The 26,756-nt window shown below is 41.4% G+C and overlaps 1 protein-coding gene across 2 annotated transcripts in view; it reads left to right on the forward strand.

The window, feature by feature from the left end:
• MKLN1 (muskelin 1) overlaps positions 1–26,756 on the forward strand; it is a 93,797-nt gene that overhangs the window by 14,118 nt on the left and 52,923 nt on the right. For both annotated transcript variants that reach the window (XR_010743588.1, XM_066318873.1), the window contains exons 2-7: positions 2–71; positions 7,781–7,923; positions 9,317–9,405; positions 15,208–15,317; positions 19,108–19,300; positions 26,480–26,557. Coding sequence is in view for 1 of the 2 variants with exons in the window: in XM_066318873.1 (XP_066174970.1) it covers positions 2–71; positions 7,781–7,923; positions 9,317–9,405; positions 15,208–15,317; positions 19,108–19,300; positions 26,480–26,557 (683 nt within the window). In the remaining variant the exon portion in view is untranslated. The remainder of the gene's footprint in view (position 1; positions 72–7,780; positions 7,924–9,316; positions 9,406–15,207; positions 15,318–19,107; positions 19,301–26,479; positions 26,558–26,756) is intronic.

The following is a 26,756-nucleotide window of genomic DNA, read 5'->3' on the forward strand; positions in this document are numbered from 1 at the left end:
GGAATATCTTGGTGGATAGGCCAAATGATCAATCCTCAAGATGGTCTTCAGAAAGCAATTATCCTCCCCAGGTAAGCTTCTGAATCTGCTGCTCTATAGCTGTGTTGTACAATTTAATGTGTACTGGGGTTTTTATTTTAAATGTGGGCTGCTGCTGTTGACATTGACATATTTATAGGCTTCCTTCTCTTGAGGAAACTGCAGGTGGTTGGTACATGAGATATTTACATTTCTAGCAGTTTGTGATCCTTCCAGAAGTGCTTCATTGCGGGGGACGTTTCAGGTTTCCTCCTTGGCAATCATGGCCATGCTGGAAATAATCAAACCTTATGGTGAGATTAAGCTGTTAATGAGGCGTGCAGGTCCCCCTTTGTCAGCACTACTGGAGGCTGTTGTAGGTTCTTGGCCTTGAATCCCAGATCTAAGGAGCTGGTATTTGTTTCTCCTTTACAGCACGTTCAGAAATGTGGCCTCTAGCTAGAGACATGAATGTCACCTCTTCTGCTGGTTAAGCACTTTATTTTAATAAGATTTGTATTGATTTTACTTTCTGATTTGATTTCTCGCTATTATTAAGGCTGTTAGATTATCCAGAATATTCTTTTCCACTTTTTTTTTTCCTCTGATGAATGTTATCCTTCCATGTTAGCTCTGTACCTTATTACTCTGATATGGTTTGATCAGCTTCTATGTCTCTTATGCTGCTTGTTTTCAATTCTTTGTTTAAAGCACTGGTACACAGCAGAGTGACTTGCAGAGTGTCTCTCTCATGCTAAGTTCTGCTTATCTACTTATTTAATCCAAGTATTCCTCATGATTGAAATCTCACAGGATTTTTCTCCAGGTAAATCCTGCTGCTTTATCTTGGAGTTGTGTTAAAAATCCAGAATCTGTACTGATGACTCTCTAGAGCAGCAGTTCATCTGCAGCTGAAGAGCTTTCACCTGGATTTTCTGGTCAATCCTTCTGTGTCATTGTGTCTGTAAAATTAGTTTTTTGGGTTTTTTAGAGGAGAAGGAAAGGTATCCTTTGTATTCCATTAACATGTTCCTTAAATCTGATTGTAAAGACTGACATTGATCCTTCTGATGCCTCTGTGCATCTACTGCTCTTTGATTATTTTACTTATTTATATTTTGATAAACAATGTAGGTTTTTCATCCATAGCCTGAAGCACTTCAGTCTATCTAGGAACTATGGATTGCAGAGTAATGGGTATTGAGCATGGATTGTATCCCAGCCTGTGCCATCCTTTACTTTCTTGCATGCAGGAAGCACATGTTTTTCTTGGGGGACCTTTGTTCCCAGGATGGAGTTGGCTCATGGTGTATCTTTGGACTAAGCTTTTCATCTGAGATGTGCTCTTAGTTGTTGCTTAAATTCACTCTTTATAATTTTCTGAGCCATCCTGAACATTCAGTACTTTCATAAATCTGATTCTGGAATGGAAACACATCTCCTGTAAGTGGATACTTTAGAATATTCCAAATTTATACTTAAGTCTGACGAGGAGTGATGCAGGTTACACTCAGACATGTAGATTAAGCAGGGATTAATTTGAGTGGCAGACTTCTGTACTAACCACACGAGCTTGTTAAAGAGATGTCTTCCAAAAATTTCATGTGTATGAGTTGTGACCTGAATGGCGATCCTGTTGCGGAATGACTTGACTCCAACCCTGGAGAATTGGGTGCTGCTCTGCATGCTAAGCAAGGCATTTAACTGTAACCTCTTGGTAGGAGAGAGATGAATTAACACTGACATTATCTACCTGTGTGTCACATATCCAGAGTCTTATTAGGTATCCAGAATTAAGGCCTGGCTTACAAAAATAAAAATCCTCATGTGGCAGCTGAGATTGGCAAGACAGTATTTGAGTTTTATTCTATTACTTGAAGACAAAACTAACAGAAAACCTGGCTGCCTGACTGGAAAAGACCATGTTGCTGGATCCTCTTGCTTGAATCCTTTTGTATCTAATAATGAGAACATAAAGTACTGTGTAGTTTCTCGTGTGTACAGCAAGCCCAATCCTGAGCACTGAGTAAAAGAGACAATGTATTTGCAGTGCCTTTATACTATATAAAGTACTATATACTGCAGCTAATTCTCACATTTCTAATCTGAATGTTTTAATTATTCATGTAAAACATTTTTTACGGTTTAATTTCTCTGTTGAAAAATTAGCTGGAAAGAGGAAGTGGGGAATTAAAATCTGCAGAAGAGTCCTTTGTGCAAAGAGTGTAAATTTTGTTACTTCTGTGTATGTAGAAGCGGTTCCCGTTTGTGTTGTCTCATGCTTGACAGATGAAAGAACTCCAGATTTGGTTGCATTTTGATCAAAATAATTCTTGCACCTTATGCATTGAAAGACTGCCAAATTAAATGCAGGAAAAACATTTATATAGGTGTTCTGCTTCCTTTTTTTTTTTTTTGTTTTGTTTTGTTTTGTTTTGTTTTGTTTTGTTGTTGTTTTTTGTTTTTGTTTTTCCCCCAGTGGCTGATGTTCTTACAGCAGGATCTTAGCTTGGAAAACTTTAGTTGAAACTGTGGATGACTGAATTATAAATGTGGTGAGAAGATAATTTGGGGAAAAATCAAATTGAATAGTTCATATTCCAAAAAATGTTTATTTCTTCACATGACTTTTAATCTCTGGAATAAACATCATGGATCCTGTAGAAAATGAAGCTGGGAAGTGTTTTATGGGTGTTGTGTTGGCAGCTCTTCAGTTAAAAGCTGGTCACTCGTGCGGTGACGCACTTGCTCAAGTGTGTGGGTGGCCATAATGGTCCGGACAGGAAGCAAACTAAAACTCGGGGAAATAAAGCTCTCCTTGTTCCCAGTTTTATTAGCTGAAACCAGGGCTAAGGCACAGCACAAGGACTGATGTCCAGTGTGCTCAATGTGAGATATTTTAATAAGCTCTGCAGCCCTGATCGCTCATGTTTGTCTCCCTAGTGCCTCACCTTAATGCCAGGGTTTAGCAATTCCCTGCTGAGGTGATGATGCTGTGCTGGCTTAGAGGTAAAAATATGAGTGAGTCCCTAAACATTAGTTCATTCCCTTCCCTCACTGAGTAAAATAAAACCTTTCTGGGCACCTTTCCTTTCAGAGCATAAATCAGAAGAACATAGGTAAAAACATCAAAATGTGTTCAGTAGCTCAGTGAAAATGCAGTAAATGTGCTAAACTCCTTACCAAACCTTTTTAAAAAGAGAAAGAAAATGAAAGTGGAAGTGGAGACACTTGAAATGCTGCCACGTGACTATATTTAGTAAAGGGTGTTCCTGGCTCCCTGGGTATGGTAGAGTTAAATAATTCTCATGGCCATGAAAGCCACCAGTTGGTTATGAATGAGTGCCAGTGAAAGGAAATACATCTGACAGCTGTTTTTCTGTTTATTAAACTAGATATCTTTCTTGAGTCTTGAAATAGATGACCCAGAAATTATATATTTAATAACAAACCCGTTATGTAGTAACCTATTCAGGCAAGATGGTTCTATTTTTAATGCCGTTCTCAGCTTACACTGGAAGTGTGAAGCAATGAGGCTGGTGATGCTGAAGACCACAGCCCTGTCAGAAAGGCTCATCCTGATGATTGCAGTGATGGTCTGATGTGAAAGACTGTGCAGAGCATTTAATTCCCCTGAGTGGCTGGATTAATAACATGTAGAACAAAAGCATAGATTTTTATTTAGCCACCAGCTTAATTGTGAGAGCAATCAAGATGTTTGTGTTGTGGACAAGGGCAGCCCTTTTTATTTTGTGGGTCCTATTTTTACATGCAATACAACTTTCACTGTTCCTAATTAAAAAAAAAAAAAAACAAAAAAAAAAAACCAAAAAAACTTGAGCAGAACTGATTAAAGATAAAGAAATTGATAAACGTTGGTGTGATTCTAATTGTACAGGCAGTCTTTGTAGTGCAGTTTGGAATCTGGTTCTTCATATTTGGTCACAGAATCAATTAGGTTGGAATCGAGCTCTGAGATCAGAGTCCAGCCTTTGACCAATCACCACCTTCTCAGTGCCAGGGTCCAGTTAAATGTGACATCCAGTTGTTTCTTGGACACCTCCAGGGATGGTGACTCTGCCACCTGCTCCCTGGGCAGCCCATTCCAATGTTATGGAGATGGGAATTTTGAACAGTTGAAGATCATATGCATAAAGTTAATGGTGTTGTCCAAACAGTTGGTTTTATTTTTGCATCTGAAGACCAGTTTTCCTCTGATTTTCATCCTGCTGTGTAGATTGTATCAGGAATTAATTTAAAGTACATTAATAAAATTTGCACTCTGTTGTGTGATGCAGCAGCTTGCATATGGTTGTCATCAAATGGTAGGACAGACCAGAGCTTCAGAAAAGTTTGGAATTTGCTGCAGCTCCCCGTGTGACAAGGCTGGACTTAGTTTTTTTGGGGAGTGCACTGTAAGCAGCTTTTGGGGTGCTGAAGTGCCATATGTGACTTATTCTGCTCTTTGTGCATATTTACTTACAAATGTGTTGAATCAGAAACCAGAAGTTTTCCTCTTCAAGTGTTTTGTAGCGTCCTTTTTGTTAGTGTTGTGATTTGAGTCCGAACAACTGTGCTGAGGTTTTTGCTCAGTCATGCCAGTTAATATCTGTGTGCCATGTTCTAATGGACAAACACTTCAGTTATAATTTGAATTTTTGGAATACTGCATGAATAAGTGGACATTAAATGTACTGATGCTCACAGCAATAAAATGGAAAAGTGTCAGATATCTTGGTGTATTTGCCTGAAATCTCATAGACTTGTTCTCTCCAGGTTGAATAAATCACTTGATCCTACAGGCACTTCTGTCACATCTTTTTGAGCTACAGAGAATAGTCTGTCACAGCTAAAATCCTGGTAGCAGTCCAGAAATATCCATGCAGCCAGCTGTTAGCAGCTCTTGAGGCAGTGTGTTTTTTCAGCATCAGTGAGGTTCAGGGCTGGTACCCAAGGGCAGTGGTGTGTGTTTGTATAAAAACCTTGAAAGTACATGTCTGTATTTTTACATACATTATATATATGTAAAAATATAGACATGTATTTCAGAATATTTTGGGTTAGAAGGGTCAGAATAGTTTGGGTTAGAAGGGTCCTTAAACATCTCTTTTCAATCCCTGTGCCCCAAGCAGGGACACCTTCCACTAGACCAGCTTGCTCCAAGTCTGTCCAACCTGGCCTTGGATGCTTCTAGGAATGGGGGATCCACGGAGTCTCACCACCCTCACTCTAAAGAATTTATTCCTAATAGCTGATCTAAATTTATCTTTTAGTTTGAAAGTCTTTCAGTTCGATGTGCATGTGTATGCGTTATAAACCAGAAAAACACATACCTAGACACAGGCTTTTGTAGCAAACTTGTCCTTTCTTTCCATATCAATCAGCAGATAATTCACAAAAAAAGATTGAGTTAGGTTTTGTGCTTCTATTTTCTGTAAGGTCTGCATGACTCAGCAGGTGGTGGGATGTGTGGAAGTGGGAAGGAGGGCAGCAGAGTTCCTTCTCTATCTGTAGGGTTAAGAAATCACTGCTGGCCATGTGGAGTAATTGCTGTGCCTTGCTCCCTTCCAGGCATAAGGGTTTTAACTGCAGTCCTGGTTTTCTCTCCCTTAATTTAGGGTAAGAATTGAATAATGCAGAATGACATTTGTGCCAAGTTCCTGCAAATCTTGTGTGGTACTTGAGAAAGTATGTGTTCATGGCCCAGGCATTAGGTTCAGAATTCCAGCAGGATTAAGAATTGCAATTGCTGGTAGTGCTGGCTTCACTTTTCCAGCTTTGGGAGAAATCTGCAGGGAAGATATGATGGTGTAGGAGGAGTTCTTAGACATTGTGTACTGTCTGTTCTGTATGGGAATTTTGGCAGCGGGCTGTGCCATGTATCAAGTGCTGCCTTGCTCATTAAAGGACCATCCTTTTGCTCATCCTTTTCTTTCTTCTGCTTAAGAAAATCAGTTTTCTCTATAGAATTTTAGTGGTTTGTTTTTTCCCCTGAAATTTGGGAAGTACTTTGAGACATCAGCGTGGCTTGCTGCAGTATGAATGGTGAGTTCTGACATTTAGGTGGATGGTGTTCTTGACAAAAGTAGAAATTTTTCATGAAAAGTATTTGGAAAAGCACCAAAGCATTCTTCTGTTGTACCGTCACAGTGCTGCTACTGGTTTATTTTCTTAATTTTGAAAAAAATTTAGATGCTGGGAACATCTTTGACAGTAAATCTGCTATTAGTACCTATCCAGTCTGCTTCCTCATCTGCAACTGCTCTATGTGCAAGTATTTCTCTTAATCTAACCTTTTTGTAAATGTAGTAGGAACCAGCCATTGAGGTCAGACCTTTATTCTTCATACCTTTATCCTGGTGCTCTCCAGAACAATGTCAGAACTGCTCCTAGATTATTTGCTTTATAGGGCTGAGACACCTCCCACCCACCCCCACCCTCCCAAAACAAACAAACAAAACCCCACCAACAAATAAAAAAAACCACTGAGAACTAGATGGATGAGCAAGTTTTTTCGGTTGGTGTCCCAAAAAGTTACCTTTCTAGGGTAAGATTGCCCTACTGATGGAGTTGTCTAGGATAGTAGATACTAGTAGGTACTATCCTAAGGTGATTAGCATAGGAGATACTACTCAATCTCCTCTCAGGAGCTACAGAAAGCAGCCACACACATGCAAATGACTCCACTTATTGTCGATGAAACACTAAAGCTCAGGCATCATGTCTGGCTTGGCAGTGCTGCTGCTTGGAGGACAGGGCCACCAGCAGAGCCTGCGGTGGGAGGTGTCCTACAACGTGCTGATCTGCTGGTGCTGGAGTCCTGATGACAGGGTTTTGTAACAAAATCCAGCGTGATGAGTAATTGTCATTCTGTGCTTTGCGTCTGTGGTGCACTGCTTATTTCTGAGAAATCAGGGAAGAGAGTGAAACACCTTGTTTTCAGATATAAAACTCAATGTGTTCTGCAAAACAAGGTGTCTCCAGACTCTTCCCAAGTGCTGTTTGGTAGGGGAAGGCACTCAGTGGTCCCTGATGAGTGGTTCAAGTGCTTTCCATGCGAACAGACCTCTTCCTCCAGCAGTGCTGGTGAAGCTGGTAGCTCTGCCCTGAGTATAAATGATCTGACTACTCATACACAGATTGTGTCCCCTCAGTGTGAGAGGGGAGCAGATGTTCACAAGGGAGAGCATTTTCATCATTTTCTGTGTAAAGCTATTTTTCTGTAATTAAGTGGCTCAGTTTTATTTGAGATGGTTAATAAGCAGTTGGTTCCTGTGTTCGCCACACACCAAACTTTGTGTTCAGTGGTTAAACAGTGTGAGCCCCAGGAGGAAAAGTAATTGGATGTTCTCTTAGCATGTGGAACATACTGTATTTATCTAATTGTGTATTCAGTTTAGGTTTCATTTCAGGCTGTAGTGGGCGTTTGAATCTTCGCTCTCAGTAGTTTGATCCTATTTGCCAGATTCAGGAAGTCTTGTGTCCAGCTTAAAGGAATGTATGTAAGCTCTGAATAGAATTGCCAGGAATAAGTAGTTCAACCAAATCTTTTTCTTAGATAAGCTGATTTTAGAATAATATTTTTTAAAAAACCTTTCCTCCATTCCAGGACAAATGAAAAAATACTGTAATGGGGATGTTTCATCTTCACTTTCATTCTCTGGCTTTGTAAACTGAATATTTGAAGGCTGTAATGCTTCTCCCTTAGTGTGTTTTGCAGCCTTGGCTTTAATATTCAAACTCACTGGTTTCTCTTCCACAGTATTTGATTCTGAAGCTTGAAAGACCTGCCATAGTCCAGAGCATCACATTTGGCAAATATGAGAAAACGCATGTCTGCAATTTAAAGAAGTTTAAAGTCTTTGGTGGGATGAATGAGGAGAATATGACAGATCTCTTATCCAGGTAAGACGTGATTCTGTCAGCTCTGGGAATTGTAAAGGGAGGACCAAAATGCCCTTCCCCTTGGCTCCCCAGCAGACACATGGCCAGCAGTGGGGCAGAGCTGTGGTTGTGACCCTACCATTGGCTGCCCTCGTGTTTGTGGTCAGGTCAGAGAGCAGCAATCCCGATGCTCGCTCCAGGAGCCTTCCTTATCCTGCTCTAACCACAGAGGGTTTGTGGAGAGTGAGTTCTTGGGGATTTGGAAGAGCTGAGTGCTGGATTGCAGTTCCTTCCCTGTGCTTGGGGCATGGGAAAAATGATTCCCCAGGTGTAGGGGACTTTGAAATAACTTTTAAAAGCCCAAGTAACCTCTCCATGTCAAAACCCTCAATTGCAAAACCCCAGTTGTACCCTTAAAGATCTGAACTAGTCAGCTGCTCTGCCTTTTTCAGATGGGTAAATAAATCAAACAGGCAAATGGAAACCAGCATTTTCCTTTGTTTAGTTGGGTTTGGTGGAGTTGTAGTGATAGGGACTAAAAAAAGAGCCTTTTGGCTGTTCAGGTTATCCAGAACTTCTGAGTAGGTGCTAATATAAATTTGCAAGGGCCTTTTAAGGAGTCTGCTGTTTCAGAAAGGGAAATTAGAGTTAAAAGCCGGGAGTACAAGAGAGAGGAGTAGCAAGAACTAGTGTATTTTGGGAGGCTTGCAGAAGAGAAGTCCATCTCCAGGGAATGTATGGGGTACATCATCTGTAGTCAAGCAGAGTAGCCATGGACAAATGTTTCAGGTATCATTCAAGACCATATAGAATCTATCCACAACCCTTCCCACACTTTTGCCCTCTTTAGGTAAATGAGTCTTGAAATTTGCCTTTATTGCTGTTACAGCTGTGGGGGAAGAGGTCTTTTAGTATCATAGTAATTATTGGCATTTAATACCGTTTCACTTCAGCTGAAGTTTAATAAAAATCCTCACTTTGGGACCTGTACCTGTATTTTCAGTAAAAATGGACTTAAGATTTTTTGATAAATTATACTAAATATTTGATATTTTTAGAAAGCAATGCCCATAAATGAATCACAAAGCACTTTGTCAGGGTGATAACTTTGAGACCTGATGCATCTCCCTCTTGAGAATGGAGGAGTGCAGCTTAGCACAGCTGAAGTCTCAGGGTTCCAGGTACAGAGGAGCAGCCCTGGTCCAAAGCCAATTCCCTCCCAAAATCCCAGTGCTGCCTCCCCGGGAGGCACAGGTAGGTGGAGATCAGCCCAGGCCTGGGTCCAGCACGTGTACTGATGATTCAGAGTGGTGTGAAATAAGCTGCGCGTTTCAGGCGTGACCTAGATTGCATTTATTAGCTAGTCCTAAAATACAAGGTAAGATTTAGTAACCTTATTTATTTTTTCCCACAGTGGCTTAAAGAATGATTATAACAAAGAAACATTCACCTTGAAGCATAAAATTGATGAACAGATGTTCCCCTGTCGATTCATTAAGATAGGTAAATGCATTTTTTCAGCATTCTGAGTAGAAAATAATCTCTTTTGATACTTGTGCCTGTTGTGGCACTTGTGACTTCATTGTACTCAGGCAAAGTATCCACAATAGATGTTCCATTTCATCATCTTTTAGGCTGGTTAGATTGGAACACAGTGAAGTCCTGTTAATAAGAAATAGTAGCTTCGTAATTTAGATCCTGGGGAGTGAAAGCAAAATAGAGCAATTTTCAGAAATACAGCTGTTGAGTCAACTAATTGCAGGAGAAGCTGCTTACTGTCCTCCTATGAATTGCTATATAGAGCTTTAAATAAATAACTAAGCTAAATACCCATAAAAGTTTCAGCATTGGCAGCCTTTGAGTCTGAAAAAGCTTGAAAAGTTTTCAAACACACTCTCAACACACAAAGCAACAGCAGAAGCCTCCCTTGTTCTCTCCCTGCTGCTCTTACCACAATGTCTCACTCACCTCTGGCTAATGATGACACCCAGGGGTAGGGAAGGGTTGTGTCCCCTGATGTGCTTTGGCTGGGGCAGGGGCTGATGGGGTGCTCCCAAAGGCCAGGGACCAGGACATGTGATGGGAGCAGGTGAGGATATCTCTTCCTTGCTTTCTGCAGACCAGAGAGAACAAGGGCCTTGTAGTTATTGGATGTAATCCAAGGATTTGGAACCTTTCAGCTTGCTCAGTAAATTTATCTTTCCCTTCCTACTTACTGAGAAAGTACAAGAATGACTGGGTTTAAACTAGCTGTTTAAGGTTAAAAATAGAGCAAGGAGGTAGTTGCTGAAAAATGGGATAAGATCCTGTTGGCTAATTTAGATGAATTTTGGAGTGATTTGATGCATTAGGTAATTCCTTTGCCAAGACTCTGATGATAGTGGCTGTGTAGGGGCTCCCCTCAGAGCCTTTTGCTCCAGTGTGTTCTTCCTAAATCTCCTCATGTTTGTCGAGAACTGAAAGTTTCAGGCTGGGAATTCAGTAATCTTTTGTGGGGTTTCCTGTTCTTAGAGAAGCAGAGGATTTGGTTGTTCACTGGGCTGGTTTCTGGCTGCTACTTTTGGAAGCAACTGTAGTGCTTGGCTTTAGGAAACCTCAGGAGTAGCAGAGGAATCAAGTTAAAGATTGACTGCATCAGGGAAGTTAAATGAATTTTTAAAAAGTTTATTTTTTTATTCTGAAGCTTCCAGCATTAAGGTTTTGGAAAATGTTACTTTTCAGTGGCTAAAAAACAGCAAGTAGTTCCTGGAGGGCTAAAGGGGTCAGTGGAGGGATTTCTGGCTGCTTTTTTGGATGTGTAAATTGTATTCCAGGAAAGTGCATTCTGATGAAATGAAGGGTAGCGGTGAGTTGAAACTTGTTAAGAAAGTGAAATGCTGATTAATTTCTATTACAAGGATATTTTCCTCTAAAATTACATGAGTACTGTGTTTTCTTGGGATGGAATCTTCATGTAGCACTTCTGACAAGGGCATGTAGTGATAGGACGAGAGGAAATGGCCTTATCTGAAGGAGGGTAGATTTAGATTAGATATTAAGAGGAAATTCCTGATTGTGAGGGTGGAGAGGCCCTGGCACAGATTGCCTAGAGAAGCTGTGGCTGCCCCTGGATCCCTGGAAGTGTCCAAGGCTTGGTTGGATGGGGCTTGGAGCAACCTGCGATAGTGGAAGGTGTCCCTGCCCACATCAGGGGGATGAGGTTGGATGCTCTTTCAGGTCTCTTCCCACCCAAACCATTCCATGAATAAATGTTATTATCTACATTAATACTATGTTTGGGTTGAGCTGTCACTTCCTCACTGGTGATGGTTTGAGATGAGTTTTCCTCTATCTATAGCCTTTCGTTTCCTGAAGCTGTCTTCCATGAAAAAAATCCTAAGCTAAGATAGAACTGGAAATGATATTTTCACCCAAACCTACAAAAGCCTCTGGTTGATGGCTGGTGTCATTTTGTTGATGAAGTTGTGAGAGCGTTTTTTGCTGCGAAACAACTGCAAAACACTATTACAAAATTTTGTTATTTTTCAGATTCACAGCTTGAAAATGTTTTGAGTTTGTTAAAATTTCCAAGCTGCTAGCCAAAGTAACTCAGAATTTCAAGCACCGTGCTGTGTTCCTTGTAACAGTGCCAGGAAACGAGGCGAAAATCTGCCCTTTTGGACTCTTGGGGACTGACACGGCGAAATCCCGCTATCAGTGAGGTTTGGGTTTGGGGGTTTGCAGCACTTGCATCCGGAATTGGCTTTATGATTCCACAGATCAGCACTGTCAGTAACACAACAGTGGGGTTTATATGGTAGCATGAGGCAGGAGGAACCACAGGGAGATCTGGGAGAGGGGAAAGTTCCTACTCCAGCCTCCATTGCTCATAGAGGCTCTCCTCAACTGTCAGAGGAATTTTGAGGCTAAAGAATAACCTCTCTCCTTCTGTCAAGAAAAGCCTTGCACTTCTGTTAGTTTAATTACTTCAACTTCAGTTCCTGAGCACCGAAATGCCCAGTTGTGCAGGCTTTTGACCTACTTGACAGGTAATTTTTACAATTTCGTGTAGCACCTCATTAAAGAACTGGAGAGAGGGAAGAAGATATTTATCCAGACAAAATATCAAAGAATAATCTTTTCATGTCTGTGAGCTTTGTTTCTGGCTCTGTTCTTATGATTCTTCCAAGCAGAGATTTTTTCTGTCCTGTATCCTTGAAAGCAGGTGTAAAGACTGATTGCCACAAAAGAACTTGAAAAATGCCACGTGTAATTCTCATTGCAGTTTGTTACTAGCATGGGATTTGGTAACTAGGCTTCAAGATTTTTAGGCTTTGATGGAACAAAAATGAGGGATACTTTTTTAATGGATATTTTCTTCATTTTTGCAAGCATGCCTGTTTGTATGTTTGCCTGTAGATAAGGGACACAGAAATTAGTTCGAGAGAGGTATTTAAAATTACCATGTTTATTACCTTTGCTGTTATCATCTTTACTATAGAATTGCAGTCCTTGTCTAGGCACAGCTATTATTGAGAAGTATCCCCTAAAATCATTGTTGTATGGATTAAGTGTTAAAGTGACTCAAATACCTTCTGTTTCTCAGAAGAATATTGATTTTTTAAAAAAAATTATTTTTCCTCTGCTGAGCTTCTCTCACTGTGGAGTGACAATTCGAGTATTCTGAACAGTTACACCTTTTAAGATGGATTGCTGTGGTACCTGCAGGAAAAAAAACATGGTGAGGTGGCTTTTTGATAAGAAGTGGAGGAATTATATAGCTTTAGGCTTTCAGCACCTTTGATTGTACTGTATTTCCATCTCAAAGGTGTGCAGAAAAAAGTGTTTCCATGCTACACTTAGTGCCTCCTCTTTCCAGGTATAAGTCAGATTGTGGGTGATTTTTGTTAAGATCTGAGCATTCCCATGGAAGCCTCAGAAGAGAGAGGGAAAAAGAAAGGGTGAGAGGTGTCTCCTGGGAGTCAGGAAAGAAGTTCAAAAATCGGCAGATGATCCAGCAGAACACTTCAACTTGCCTAACTGGAATAGAAATCACATTCTGGTCTCAACCTTCAGCTTTGTTTCTTTTCCTGCTCCTATGGAGTAGTTGACAAAGATCAGGTTCAGTTTTCTCTGCCTGTGCTGTGCTGGGGAAGTGTTTGCCTTCACTTCCCTGTACAGCTTAATGTGCTTTCCTTAGAAAAGATGGTTTCACCATGAAAATTTTGCTGTTAAAAATCATGGTTTCTGGTGTTTTGTTCTTTTGTTTTGGTAAAAAACTGTTGGAAGCTCTGACTTAACTGTGGGGAGGACAAATGTCCGTAAGTTTATGGCTTTGCTTTTTCTTGTGGTGAGAGCTGCCCTGGATTCTTCTGTACATCCCAATAACTTATTACATGTTGTAGTTGGCCTCAAAGATAAGGGGGTGAATTGTTAGGGTTTTTTCTGATAGAAGTTCATGTAAGTTCTCAGAAGAATTGCTGAAAAGAAATAGAGGTGGATAGAGAAGGTGGTAATACTTCAGTTTGGAAATTGGCCTCAGGTTTACCATCAGGAAATGTATGGTCTTGGCCCATTTGAGGTGGTCTGTGGTTTAGCTGAGTGTTTTAGTTCAGTGAGCTGATGGATAGACTTTGATGTTTGTAGCTGACCAAATACCAAATTTAACCTCGATTTGGTCTGCTCTGGTCTGTGTGTTCAGGTCTGAGGACAAACCAAAGGTGTTACTTAGATGTGGTACTTGGTCAGACTGCTGCAGTACTGGGTAGGATATCCAGGACCCAACCTGAATTTAGCAGCAGTCATGTTTTATGGTGTAAAGTTACCCTATTGGCAGCATTCAGCTTGTGCAGGGGATGAAAGTCAGCAAGAGGGAAATTTCCTGGGCAGGGAGTGTGGAATGTGGATGGGAGACAGGTGGCTCTTGGTTTTTCTGACCACTTCACTTCTCTCTTGTCTCTGTAAACATGCACCTACAAGGAGCTGCTCTGAAAACATTCACACTGTGTGCTGAGTGATCAAATTGAAAAAAAAGCTGTTTGAAAAGATGGTTTGAGAGCTGTAACATAGAAGGTACCTTCTTAGGGATATTAAAATCACTTAAGAGTTCCATATTCAAAGTCTCTTTGGATCTTGACTGTTCCCAGAAGTTATTATGAGTCTTTAGAAACAGGTTTGTAAATACACCCTCTAAAACTTTGAAAATCATGTGTTTGAACATGTGCCTTGTGCCCAAACACATTGCAGACAATCACAGATGTAGTTTGTTTGAAGTATAAATACTTAAGAACCTGTGAGAGCTCAAGAACAACTTTATGATGAGTTTGGGGTTTTTATTTCCTCAAGGAGTAGGTCAGAAAAACATGAGCTCAACAGGTTAATCTAAGTGGTATTTCATGGTGGTTTGAAAGACAACAAGCAAATACTCTGTGGCAAAAATAGTGGAAGGGAGGAGGTAGTGGACTCCTTGCTGTTACTGGTAACTGCTCATTCAACTTTAATACTGTCTTTTCCTGTTTATCAGTTACAGTCAAAAAGGAAACAAAAGTATTTGAAATGAAACCATTGATTTCACTGCAGTTTTAAGGAGTCAGAGTTCACACACAAGTTTTCTGGGAGTTGGAGTTGCTTCAAAAATCAGAACCAGGTCTTAACCAGCAGATTAACCACAAATTCAGTGCAAGGCCAGAGATGTTAACCCAGAGTGCTAGAGAAGCCTTAGGTAAGAGGCTGTAGTGTGTTTCATGGGTCTTTTAGTATTTCAAGTCCATTTGTTCCAATATTCAGATAAAATAATATCAGCATTAAAACCTGCAGAGTAAAGCTTTAAAAAGAATAGAGGTTTTAAATTAGAAATTGACAGTTATCCCTCCCTCCCTCCTGCACAATTCGCAGATGTTACTAATTTTGTAAAATTTAAAATACTCGAGCTTCTTGTCTTCACCATTAGGGAAAATAATTGTTACTGACAAATGGGGAAATAAATGTACTCTGAGGAGCAAATACTGTCGCTAGTATGCTCGTGACTCCCGTCCTTGTCAAAGCTTGTTGCCTCTTGGAGCTGTTTTTAATGACAGTGTTTTTGCTCTTTTGCTTAAAGCAAGCTTCTGCTTTGCAGTGATCTGCTGTGTTAATGTTGCTCAGCACAGGTTGCTTTAAATTACAAACTTGAACATGATGTATTTGGTAATTTTCCTAAGCTAAGTTAAATGAGCTAGAACTTAAGTCAGAAACACTGAATTTTGTGTAAACTTTAAAAACATACTGTTGCACTAGTGTCTGTTTGATGTTTATGCGTCCCTTTTCTCCTTTTCCTTTCTTCTCCAGTTCCACTCTTATCCTGGGGACCTAGCTTCAATTTTAGTATCTGGTATGTTGAACTAAATGGCATTGATGATCCAGATGTGGTCCAGCCGTGCCTCAACTGGTACAGCAAGGTAGGCCTGCATTTTAGATGCCTGTTTGTTTAAAGATTCCCAGTCTCAGAATCTTGTGAAACTTCTCTTACTGGAGTGATGTGACCTTTTCATTCCTTGAACATCAGCTATTAAAACAGAAAACACGCATAGTTGAAACCACATGGCTGACTTTGACCCTAAGGGAAACTTCCTGCATTTTATCTGCTTTTTCTCTTTGAGAAACCAACAAAATAGCCCCAAGAAACCCCAAAACCACCAACATCACCCAAAAAACCTGCCAGGTAGACATCCCAAGAAGAACATAAAAGAAAGGAACACTGAGCCAAAGGGGACGGTATTAGTAAAGTAATATTTGTATTGGAAGGGAAATGAATCTTAGCAAAACCAGATTCTGTTTCTCCCTCTTCTTGCCTTCTGATTCTTTTAACTCCAGTCCCTGGAGTCCAGAGCCTTTTGGGTTACAGATGCAGCTTTTGTTACAGGATATAAAAATGACCTTTTTTTTCAAGAGAATCCATGTTGGTGTTTTACACTTCAGATGTTTCCCTCTTACTGTCTTTTTGCTGAATACCCTGGAACAGAGTGAGGCTGGTGCCACTGGACTGTGAGATGAGATGATTTATGCCATTTGTCATTTGATAGACAGAAAGTTCAAAGGGTTCCAAATGTTATTTTTATAACCTGTATTTAATTAATTATAAGGGATGCCTCTCCTGTGGGAGGGAAGTGCACACTGACAACCAGAACTTACTTGATTGGTACTTTTTGTGTGTTGGATCTTCTGGAATGATTAATGAAACTTGTGTTGCAGAGAAGACATCCTTCCCAACTTAGTAGGACTGAGTAGTGGAGCAGTGTATCTCTGCTTCCAGAAGGAGGAACTTAGAAGGGGATAGAGATTGTGTGTGATGGGTACTGAGACTCCTTCATCAGTTCATGGTGTTGTCAGAATGGTGACTGTGGTGTTTGGCTCGTGTCCATTTACACCAACATCATGAGCTGCTTTGTGGAGGATTTAAATAACCAGCACAGTGGAAGTTTTGGTGCTGCTTTATGGCCCAAGTGGTGTTGTGGTCATGAGTCAGCTGATGATGGATGTCCAGTCTGAAAAGTCCAGTTGACAGAAGCTGCTGATGGTTTTCGTTTTGCTGGCTCTGCATGTGGTGCTGTGTCTGGCAGTTTGGACCAGTTGCTGCAAGCAGGAAGCTCTGATTTTATTTATTTTTTTTGGTCAGGAGTCATGCAGTGATGATGTCTGCATCTGTTTTCTTCCATCTTATCCCATGGAATCGGCACTTTTCCTGGTCAGCATTGTGTATAGGGATGGCTTCTTCAAGGGGTGCCAGCATTGTTCTCCTAGAGCTTGGAGCCCCAAAGCAGCAGTGCAGAGACTGAGTCACAATGCTGTGGGCTCTGCTAGGATGCACTGCCAAGTTTTTGGTGATGAGTGCATGTGTCACTGATGTCACTGTCTCACAGAGGAGAGGCCAGTGTTGCTGGATCCATGGAGAGGGATGTGCTGTCCCATATTTAGGGAAAGCCAGAAAGGTTGACCTGTTTCTTCCAGTTCTTTGAGATGGTGGGAGCATTTTCACGTGTGTTTTTGGAAGTTTCAGAGTCTTTGAAGTGTAATAATTCTTCACTGCCTGTAACATCAGATGAGAGGAAGTTCTACACCACATTGCCCTTCCTTTTTGTTTTGTGCCAACAAAACCTACCTCTCCTGAGGGGAGTGGAGCTGGGGATAATGGATAAGGACTAAAACATTCCTCAGCGCTTTCTCCTTGCTGTCCAGCTCAGCCTACTGCCTCCAAAAAGCCTTACTCTTTTTTCCTGAGGAGTGGACATACTTCAGCACCTAAGAAGGGGTACTTTGTCACTAGGTACCACTTCTGATAATGAGCACATAACTATTTTTAATTCTTCGAGTGTATTTAACAGTGTTAGTATCTTAGTCTCATATTTTTGTTATGTTTTTAACCGTAGGAATTATTTACAACTTCGGATCAAAGCTATTATTTGGGCTGTCATCTCTTTAAACCTGTATGACAGCATTTGGAAAGAAGCCTTTTATATACTTTCTATACACTTTTTTTTGCTTAAAGCAAGTTTTTACATTTAACTTCTGAAGTACTACTATGGTGTCACTTGAAAACAAACTTTTATATTGCATCGAGTGGCCAAACTCCATCCAAGTCATTCCTGGCTGTCTAAGCCGATTCTATCAGTCATGAGAGGCTCTGGAAGGGAGGAGGTACCCTCTGTCCCAGGTCTGCATTTTGTCTGATTTCTAAACTGGAGGATCTAAAAATGCAGAAGCTGGTAGTTACTGGTGTGCAGCTCTCCTTTTGCTTGCTATCCCTTTGAACAAAAATACCTAATTTGCTTTTGGCCTTGACTCATGCAAGTGAAGATTTTCTTAAAGAGAGTGTCTTAGGCATCTCTTGGAAAGAAAGAAAAGAGTTGTTTTTTGCCAATTGTGCTAAACTAGTTTAGCTTTAATATTTCTTTGCTGCAGCCTTGCATTCTTATCGGTACATGTCCTTGGCCTTTATGTGGGCTGGGAACTGGTTTTCTAAAAATGCATAGTTCTGGCTATTTGCAGCTGTGAAATACTGATGGATTAAGAACTAAAAATACAGCACATGGCCGTGTTTCTTTTTAGCTGCTTCAGTTTGTGAGATTCTTGCTATCAAGCCATTATTTTGAGAGCACTAATTTTTATTGAATGTTAGTGTTAGTTCCAGGTTTTCAGAAAGATTCTATTCATTTAAATACTATAAACCTCACTTTTAGCAGTAGTGTCCATTTAGGAGTAAAATCTTTCATCTGTAATTTGATCAGTCTTACAGATGCTTAAAGTTACATTTGCTTTTTACCATAGTAGTTGTGTTTTAAAGATGGAAAATGTGATTTTTTTTTTCCTTTAATGCCTTAGAACTTAGGCTTGAAAAGTCTATTTAAAATAAGTGATTCTGCTACTTATCAACTTAAAAATCTGTGTTTCTTATGCATCTTGTTAACAGCTTTGAAAATTGTAGCTCTTACTCAGAGTTTACTACTCCCTCGTGTGTCTGTGCCAAGATGTTTGACCCAGCGTGGGTTTTCTCTCACCTTTCTCACCCCTTCCCACAGCCGAGTGGGAGATGGGCAGCTGTGGCTCCATCCGTGGTGTGAAAGCAGAGGTTCTGCTTCAAGATGCAGGAGAATATTTAGAAGTTAAAACTTTGGTATGCACATAAATCATTGGTGCTGCTGATCCCAAACCCTCACGAACCTGCAGGATTTGGGGTCAGCCTTCTGCTTTTCTGTGGCAGGAGTGCTGGTCATTGCAAGTATTCCCATTCTCACAGCTTTTTTTTTTTTTTCCCCTTCTGCTTCTAGAAAAGCTGTGACCTACTTACTCTTCTAAATTATTTTGTTATGTAAGAGTCATACAATCAAATTATGTAACACTGATAGCGAAGGCTTTTTCCTGCTCTGTGCTTCATGTAGGCCTCAAACAGCAGGGCCAAGCAGATGGGGGGGAAATAATGGTCACCCCAGAGATCTGGGGCACCACGCGCTCTCTTCTTGTATGCTTGTTGAATTGGATGATGCCAAATTGTATAATTTCTATACTGTTGGAAAGTAAATGCCTGCGCAGCTTGTAATATCTCTCGCACCTTGTGTTCCTTGCTGAGCTGGCGAGCCATTTGTGCGACGTGGAGAAGAGATCCTGTCTCTGGGCAGGTTCACAGGTAGTTGCCAGCAGTGCTGGTCAAAGGAAAAATCTCCATGTCTCAGAGGTTTTCTTGTGTTCCAGTAGTACCGTGAACAGGAAGCCATTCGCCTTTGCCTAAAGCATTTTCGGCAGCACAACTACACCGAGGCTTTCGAGTCGCTGCAGAAGAAAACCAAGATTGCTCTGGAGCACCCCATGTTGACAGACCTGCACGACAAACTGGTTTTGAAGGGGGACTTCGATGCTTGTGAAGAACTGATAGAAAAAGCTGTGAATGGTAAGAGAATCAGAGAATCTGTTTCATTCGTTTTTAAAAAAGCGCATTGAAATATTACCTTCTTTTGGATGTTAGTGTACTTAGTAGTAGAATTGGCAGGTCTGTGTGTTTTTGATTTCTGGCGTGCAGGCAGCTTTCGGACTTGTAAGTGTGTGTGTGTGATGAAGGATAAAAATTCTGAAATCTCTTATCACTGCTACTTTTGGAGTCTCTTTCCCCCAGAGATGACAAGGAGGTGCACTTGAGTGGGTAAAGGCAAGTTCTTCATGTAAGCATTGGCAAGCTGAGGGAGGGCTTAAACTGTCAGGAAAGTCACTAGAATGGTGAGCAGGGAAGCAGAAGAATGGAGTTCTCTGTGATGATCTCGATCACAGTTTCTGGTTGGAGCTCAGCACTAAGTTGGTGTTTAGGCACAAGTTTTCAGCTGTGTTTGGATGAGGATGCTCTCTTTGCTTATGGGGGAAATAATCCTTGGAGAATTGTGTGGAAGTCAGTGACTGGAGGCAGAGCCTGTTTTCCTTCCTTTGCAGAGTGGGACCTTGGCAGGGCAGTCAGTTTCATTGGAACTGCTATTAATTTTTTACTTGGAAGCTTTCTACTTAAAAACACAGTGTATAAACAGCTCTCAACTTCTTAAAGGAAGGAGATGTACTCTCTCTTGGTTGAATATGATACAGAAAGAGTGGGCTGTTGCACTGAAGTGACTCTCAAGACCTGTGCAGCAGTTTTGGATTGTAGTCTGATAAAACAGAGGTGCTCTTGGCTGTGAGTTTAGAGCTCTTTGACTCTGTGCAGTCACTCGTTATGGGAGACCTGTATTGGCATAAGAGGAAAATTTTGTGTCTGATGCCAGTAGAGTTAGGGACTTAGTGAACCAATTTCATGGATAGCTGGCACCAGAGATGTTATTCTCTAATTCTGGGCTAATCAGTCATTTTGTAATACCTTTGGAAAGATGCCGGTGTACCTGCTTGACTCCCATCAGTGTGGTTTGTACTACTGAAGCTGGAAGTGGTTCTCAGAATGTGATAGAAATGATAGTTTGAAAATCGAGGGTTGTCTTCCATGAAACCCTACCATCTTTTTGTGACTAAGCTGTTTAGCTGAGCACAGTTTTAAGGAGTTTATTGCAACAGGTCTTCCAAAACTGCAGTAAATAGTTTTCTATGGGTTTGGCTCAAGGTTTCTCTTCAGACAGAGCAGTGCAGACCTGCCCTGTGCTGAGCTCCATGAGCAGCTACAAGCGTTGAGACTGAGAATTGCCATGTCTATCCTCACCCTCCTGAGACAGCAGAGTGTTGGCTGGGCTGGGAGCGTGAACAACTTCCTGCAGTGCAGGGGCATTTTGCAACTGGCAGCTTCCTCCTGAATTGTAAGGGCAAGGGAGGATTGCAGGCTGGGAAAGCAGCAGGGAGCTGTTTCTGTCTGTGTCTCAAAGACACGAGTGCCTGGAGGGAGCTGATGAGCCCACCATGATGCTGCAGCAGCCAGAGGAGTGCTGCGTGCTGATGGTGATGATTTTATCATTGCCTCGCTCTGCTGCCTTGGCCATGGCTTAATCTCAGTGCCTAGAGGCTGTCCTCTTTCCACTTCATTGCAGGCTAGAGTGGAAATGATTTCTTGAATGGAATTTCACTCAAAGTCTTAGAATGTGCTGAAAAAGTGCTCTCAAAAATTGAATTTTTTTCTTGGGTGCTAATGAAGTGAATGTTAGCAGCCTCGTTTTTTGAGCTGCTGTATCTTAATTTCTTTTACTGTTTAATGTATGCTGAGGGTAGGGCTGCTGTTATCAGCAGTGCTCTGCTTTTCCAGGTGTGGAAATACTGGCAAAGGACTGGCCTGGTAGGAAACTGTAGATCTTATATTGTTCTGTCTGACAGACACTTGTTTCTTGTCAGATTTGATGTGGATAATCCTCCTTCTCTGGTTTTTGTAATCATATCCCTTTTTGGAGGCTGAGGAGCTCAGCATCACTTTGCTGAGCTGGAGGAATATGCTGCTGTAGCTTGTTTTATTAGCCTTTTTTTTTTTGTTGTTCCAGCAAATATAAGAAGCAAGTCTTGGTAGTAACAGACGGTGGATAATTTAGCAGGAGAGTCTTCAAGAGCATCATTAAGTTGTGTCACTGCTTCTGAGGGAGAGAAAAATATGCATGGGGATGTTTATTTTGCTTCATTTTAATCTGGCACCTGGCTAGCTGAAGTTAAATGTCAGTGTGTGCATCTCCCATCGCTCTGTTGGTCATCCTTAATGATTTTGCTTGTCTTGGAATACATTAACCTTCCTTCCCCCATCCTCCTGCCATTCCTTATGCTGTCTTCAGCTTTAAATGTACCCATTTAAAGCTCTGTCGCCTCCCAGCACCCTTTGGAGAGAAGTGCTATCTATCCCGAGACACTGAGGCTGCATCCCATATTTGCTTTAAGCTGACACGACTGCGGGTTTTCACTAACTGGGTCAATCCTGCCCTTGCACAGGACAGTGTGTCCCTGGCACTGGTGCTCGTGCTGCCACATGGCCAACGCAGACAGGGAGCTGATCAGCCTGGGGTGGGGGAGAGGACAGGACAAAACCTCTTCTGATAGCCAGCACCCCCCCAAACTATAGATGGAACAATGTGTCTGAAGTTGTGGCAGTCAAGGTGCTGAATATTAATGGTCCTTAACAGCTGGATTCTTCTTGGTAGGATGGGCATAGAGGTTTTCAGCCTTGAGCACGTTCTCCTACAGTATTCCTACTACCTACTCACTATGATCTTCCACGGTTACCTGTCCTTATTCTGTTCTGCATCTGTCAAACTCCCCAGTATTTTCTGAGCAGCCTGGTCTGGTGAAAGGTGTCCCAGTTCACAGCATGAGGGTTAGAACTAGGTGGTCTTTAAGGTCCCTTCCTAGCCAGGCCATTCTGTGATGATTTTTTAATCATTTTACTTTCCTAGCAGCTCTCTGTCGTGAAGTCTCAGTAGCTTGCTGCTTAGTCTCTAAGGTGTGGGTGTTCTTACCACTGAACTCCCGTCTGATGTGTTGTTTTTCTAAATAAAAGAGGATTAACTTCAGTCCTGTGTCTGTGTAGTGTAGCTGAAGTGTAGAGTTAATTGAGACATACAGATCCTTAAATTATCCCTGAAATCGTTCAAAGAACGACTGTTCCGTTGCAGACTGGGCATGAATATGTGAACTCCTGACCGCTTGCTGATCTGGGAGTTCATTGCCTTAAAGGCACAAACAGAAGTGCAGCGAGGTTGACAGAGATACTGCACACTCAGTTCAGCCTAAAATGTCTTCTGGAGAGGCTGGTATTTGCAGTGGTGGGTATTGACAAAGTGCAACGCTCTGCATCTCTGGCGGGCTATTTCCATAGGCTTAGTCATGTAGAAAAAGAGTAGGTGGTCAAGAATTAGTGCTGGCAGAGCTAACTCTTGTTCTTTTGCATTGCTAATGATGAACGCTGTCTTCCACCTCACATCACCAGATGATTTCTTTTGAGAGCTTGGTGGCAGGCAGCCACACTTTTCCCACTGATTCTTTTGACTTGTGTGTTACACTTAGAAAATGGGCAAATGGAAACTCTGGCAGCTGCCTGACTTCGTCTCAAAAAGAAAAGGTTCCCTAAATCTCAGCTGGTTCACAGACTCGGTTCAAATGCTTCACATTTGGATCCATTCCTATAGCTTTCGGGCCTATATTATTGAAGAAAAAAATCTGCTTAATATTCCTACAGAGAGTATGTGGAGTACAAACTGCTTGGTTGAAACTCTCGCAGCTCCTGTAGACATGGAAAGCTGGTTGGAATGGCTGGAAAGAGCTGTTTGCTTCCTATTAGTATTCCAGCGACTGAGGTGTTCCTTCTGGCACCACTCGTGTCAGTGTGTGACATGTGTTTATCTGGTGACGAGTCAGTCCTGTGTGACAAACAAGAAGTTGTGATGTGCAGCCTGCAGGCTCCGGTGTCTCCCAGAACTCATGATTCACAGGAACAGGATGCACAGTAACAATTGAATTCCCCTGGAAGCTCTAGACAGACACGTATATCTGAATTTTGCCATTTAATAGTGTTTGGATTTGGTTCTGAGAAAGCTGTTCTATATACAGGGATATATGGAGGGGAGAGGCTGGCTAGGGATCCAAAACCTCTGGGAAGTAAATGGTAGGGTTTGTGTAGAAGAATGATAACTTACATGGATTTGAGAGCAAACCTTGTTTCATTTTTATGAAGAACAAAGTGCAAGAAAATATTACAGCTCTGAGGCTGGGGAAAAAAAAAAGTGTATTTCCTTGTTTCTCCCATGTCTTGAGGAAATTGTCAAGTAATGGCCAGATTTTTGTCTGGTAGAACCTTTCTTTCCTTCCCGGGTTTTTTAGAATGTAGTTTGTGACTCAAAAAGCCTCAAACTGTTCAGGTGTTTTGGCTACTTTGGTTTGAGAAAAATCTTAGAACCTCAAACCCTACCTCTCAGAAATTATGGGCTAAATGTCACTCCAAACATTTTTGAGCCATTGGCAGTGAAGTGAATAGATTTCAGCAACCCTACCTGGAGATGTTGTCTAAAAACCTCCAAACTTTATCCAACTTGCTCCTGATTGGCTTCAGGAAGTTAAATATTTTTGTCTGCAGTGTTTGTCCTAATCCTTTCTGGGTAACCTGCAATTGGCTGGCAAAATAAAGACATGGCTTATCAGGGAGGCAGAAATTACTGAGCCTTAATCACGGTGAACTTCGTGTTGTTACATCCAAAATGCGTCATGCCTTGCTGCAAAGGGCTTGAAAATAGTACAAAGTCGTTTTTTGGCTGTAATTTTAGTAAACATGGACATTGAAGTGAGAGGTCTCTGGAGTGAAAGAAAACACTTCATTTAAAAAACTTCCACCTGACGCTTTTTTTTTTTTTTTTTTGACAAGTCTTGAAATTTATTTTCAACTCCTGATTCATTGGGAACAGCTGACAGACCTGAGCAGGCCTAGATGTGATCCTCAGTCCCTCGCAGGAGCTTTGGAGACCTTTTGGTCAGCAGTGCTCTCCTGACAAGGAACATAAGGAGTGCGCTGGCGTAGGTCTGGCGTCGGGTACAGAATCCACCTAGAAATCCTCCTTTTTTTTCCCTAGTGGTGTCAGACAGGTGGTGATTCAGCTTCCAAAACAAGCTGCTGCTGGTTTGCAATGCAAGTAGAGTGAATGTGAAACTGCCTCCAGCAGAAGGAAACATTTCTGGGAAGCAAGCTGGACTCTTTCCAAACCAATGTCCCATGGAAGACAAGAGGCATTATTAAAAGAGGCTGAAGGCACAGTAGGGAAGAAGTGTCATATCTTGACAAGTGCAGCCTGTGGATGTAGACCATGGGAGAGAGGTTAAATCACCCTTTCAGAGATCCTATGTGGTGTAATTCATTCTTTTGAGCTATTTATGTCCAATTATCTATTGGGTGCTATCTGGATAAATACAGTTTTGGTTACTGTCTTGCAGACTCAAGGCTGTAACGATAACCAAAATGCTGAATTTCTGTCTGGGGTTGTGGCTGAGTCACTGTGGGATTTCTTACAGCACAGCACATGCATTTGTTCTATTAGCCCTGGATTTTCTGAATCAGAATTTATGAGATCTCAAGCTTCAAGCCTCTTGTGTGTTGTCCCAACTTCATAAATGCTGAAGAAGTGGGAGTTAAGAACCCTGCTATTAAACCCAAAATAAACCACTCTTCTTTCTACATACGTTGAGCAAACTTCTGGCTTTCCTCGATTACCTAATGTGGGGAGAGAGCTGCTGGTTTTGGTGAAAGTAAAATCTGCCCTGTTTTCAGAGTATTTATTTGGAAAAACTTGCACAGCTGAGTTTATGGAAGTTTTGTATTTTCAGACCAAACTCATCACCTTTCAGGAGCTCTCGAGTGCCCTTGTTTTCTTGTTAGATGGTCTCTAAATAGAGCATTCATCTTCTCCCAGGAAATACTTGTTGGCTTGGGTTTTAATTAAAACCTGGATTTCAGTCACGACAAACTACAGGATGCCAGGAAACACTTTAAAATTCTCTGAGCCTTGTGTCATGCTTAACAAAGATTTCTAGTTTTTTCTAAACAAATAGGGATGTGTTCAGTAAGTATCATTCTTTTTTGCCTATAATACCTACAAAAGGCTTTTGTATAAATAAGCAGAGGCATTCATTGTCTAAATTTGAAATGTTAAATTCCTACTGTTTGTTGTCCAGGTAATGCATTAATACAGGAGAAACATTTGTCAAGAAGAGCTTTTGTGTTGAGGTGGTGGGTGATGGGTGGGATGTAGCCAGGCAAACAGTGCTCAGGTGCTCTCATAGTTTGTTGTGCTATGGAAGGTGAGGTCGGTGTTTCAGAGGAGACGTTTGAGGAATAACAGCATGAAGTTCCCCACGTGCCAAGCCCTTCCCAGACTGGAGAGCAGTCCCAGGGAGTGTGGGTGTTACAAGTCTCCTTTACAGAAAATTGGTGTTTATGTGATAGACTGGTAGCATCTGAACAGGATTAGGAACTGGCCTCTGGGTGCTGAAGAGGTGGAAGGCACAGGGGGAGCGTGGATAAAGTGCTGGAGCTGGTGCTGCTCACAGAAATGCTGCACTTGGCACATCTGGCCCAGGATCTAACACCTCCTCTGTTGCTCTTCTTGCTTAACTCTCTGAAGAGAATGTAAGCTATTGTTTTGGTTTTCATCCAGAGCTTGGTTGTCCCATATCACAGCATTTAAACAATCTGCTCTGCTTCCCTTTTCTTCTCAGACGAAGCTCCAGAGATGCTGTCTGACCTAGTTTTAACTTAATGTGCACTAAAATGGTTGAATTTTATATGCACTGGCAACTTTCCTTTTGCTTAAATAAGGGGGAGGGATTCTATTCTTAATTAAATACACCACACTGGAGATGTATAGACACTTGGCACGACCTGGCAGGCAAACTGGATAATTCTTGATTGATCTAGTAGCAAGTATTCTTTTTATTTTAGTGCCTGCACATTTAGTTCATTAACAAACTAACAAAAGTTTAACCAACTAACAAAAGTTTAACAAACTAACTGACACATAATGGAGAACTCACTGAAAATGGAAGCTTTGGAGTGGCATACTGGATTGAGTCAGGCTGAAGTTACCCACATTAAAAGTGATTTTGCTGTAATGAAAGGATAAATGTTTTATCCAGCAAAATTTTTGTTTTGCAGATGGCTTGTTCAATCAGTATATCAGTCAGCAAGAGTACAAACCTCGCTGGGGGCAGATTATCCCCAAAAGCACCAAAGGTAAGGAAGGACATTTCTTAAGATAGAACTCATGTACTGCCAGTTCTGTCTTGTTCCTTTGAGAATATGGAGCAAGAAAATGATGCAAGAGAGTCTCCTCTAGGAGAGTTCTAGGGAATTATTTCTTCCTTGAAAAAGTTGCATTTGTCTGCAAATTCAGTGAAATTCAGTCTGCTTTCTGGTTGAGTAAGAAACACTG

This window comes from Sylvia atricapilla, chromosome 5, assembly GCF_009819655.1.
Source record: "Sylvia atricapilla isolate bSylAtr1 chromosome 5, bSylAtr1.pri, whole genome shotgun sequence".
NCBI lineage: Eukaryota > Metazoa > Chordata > Aves > Passeriformes > Sylviidae > Sylvia > Sylvia atricapilla.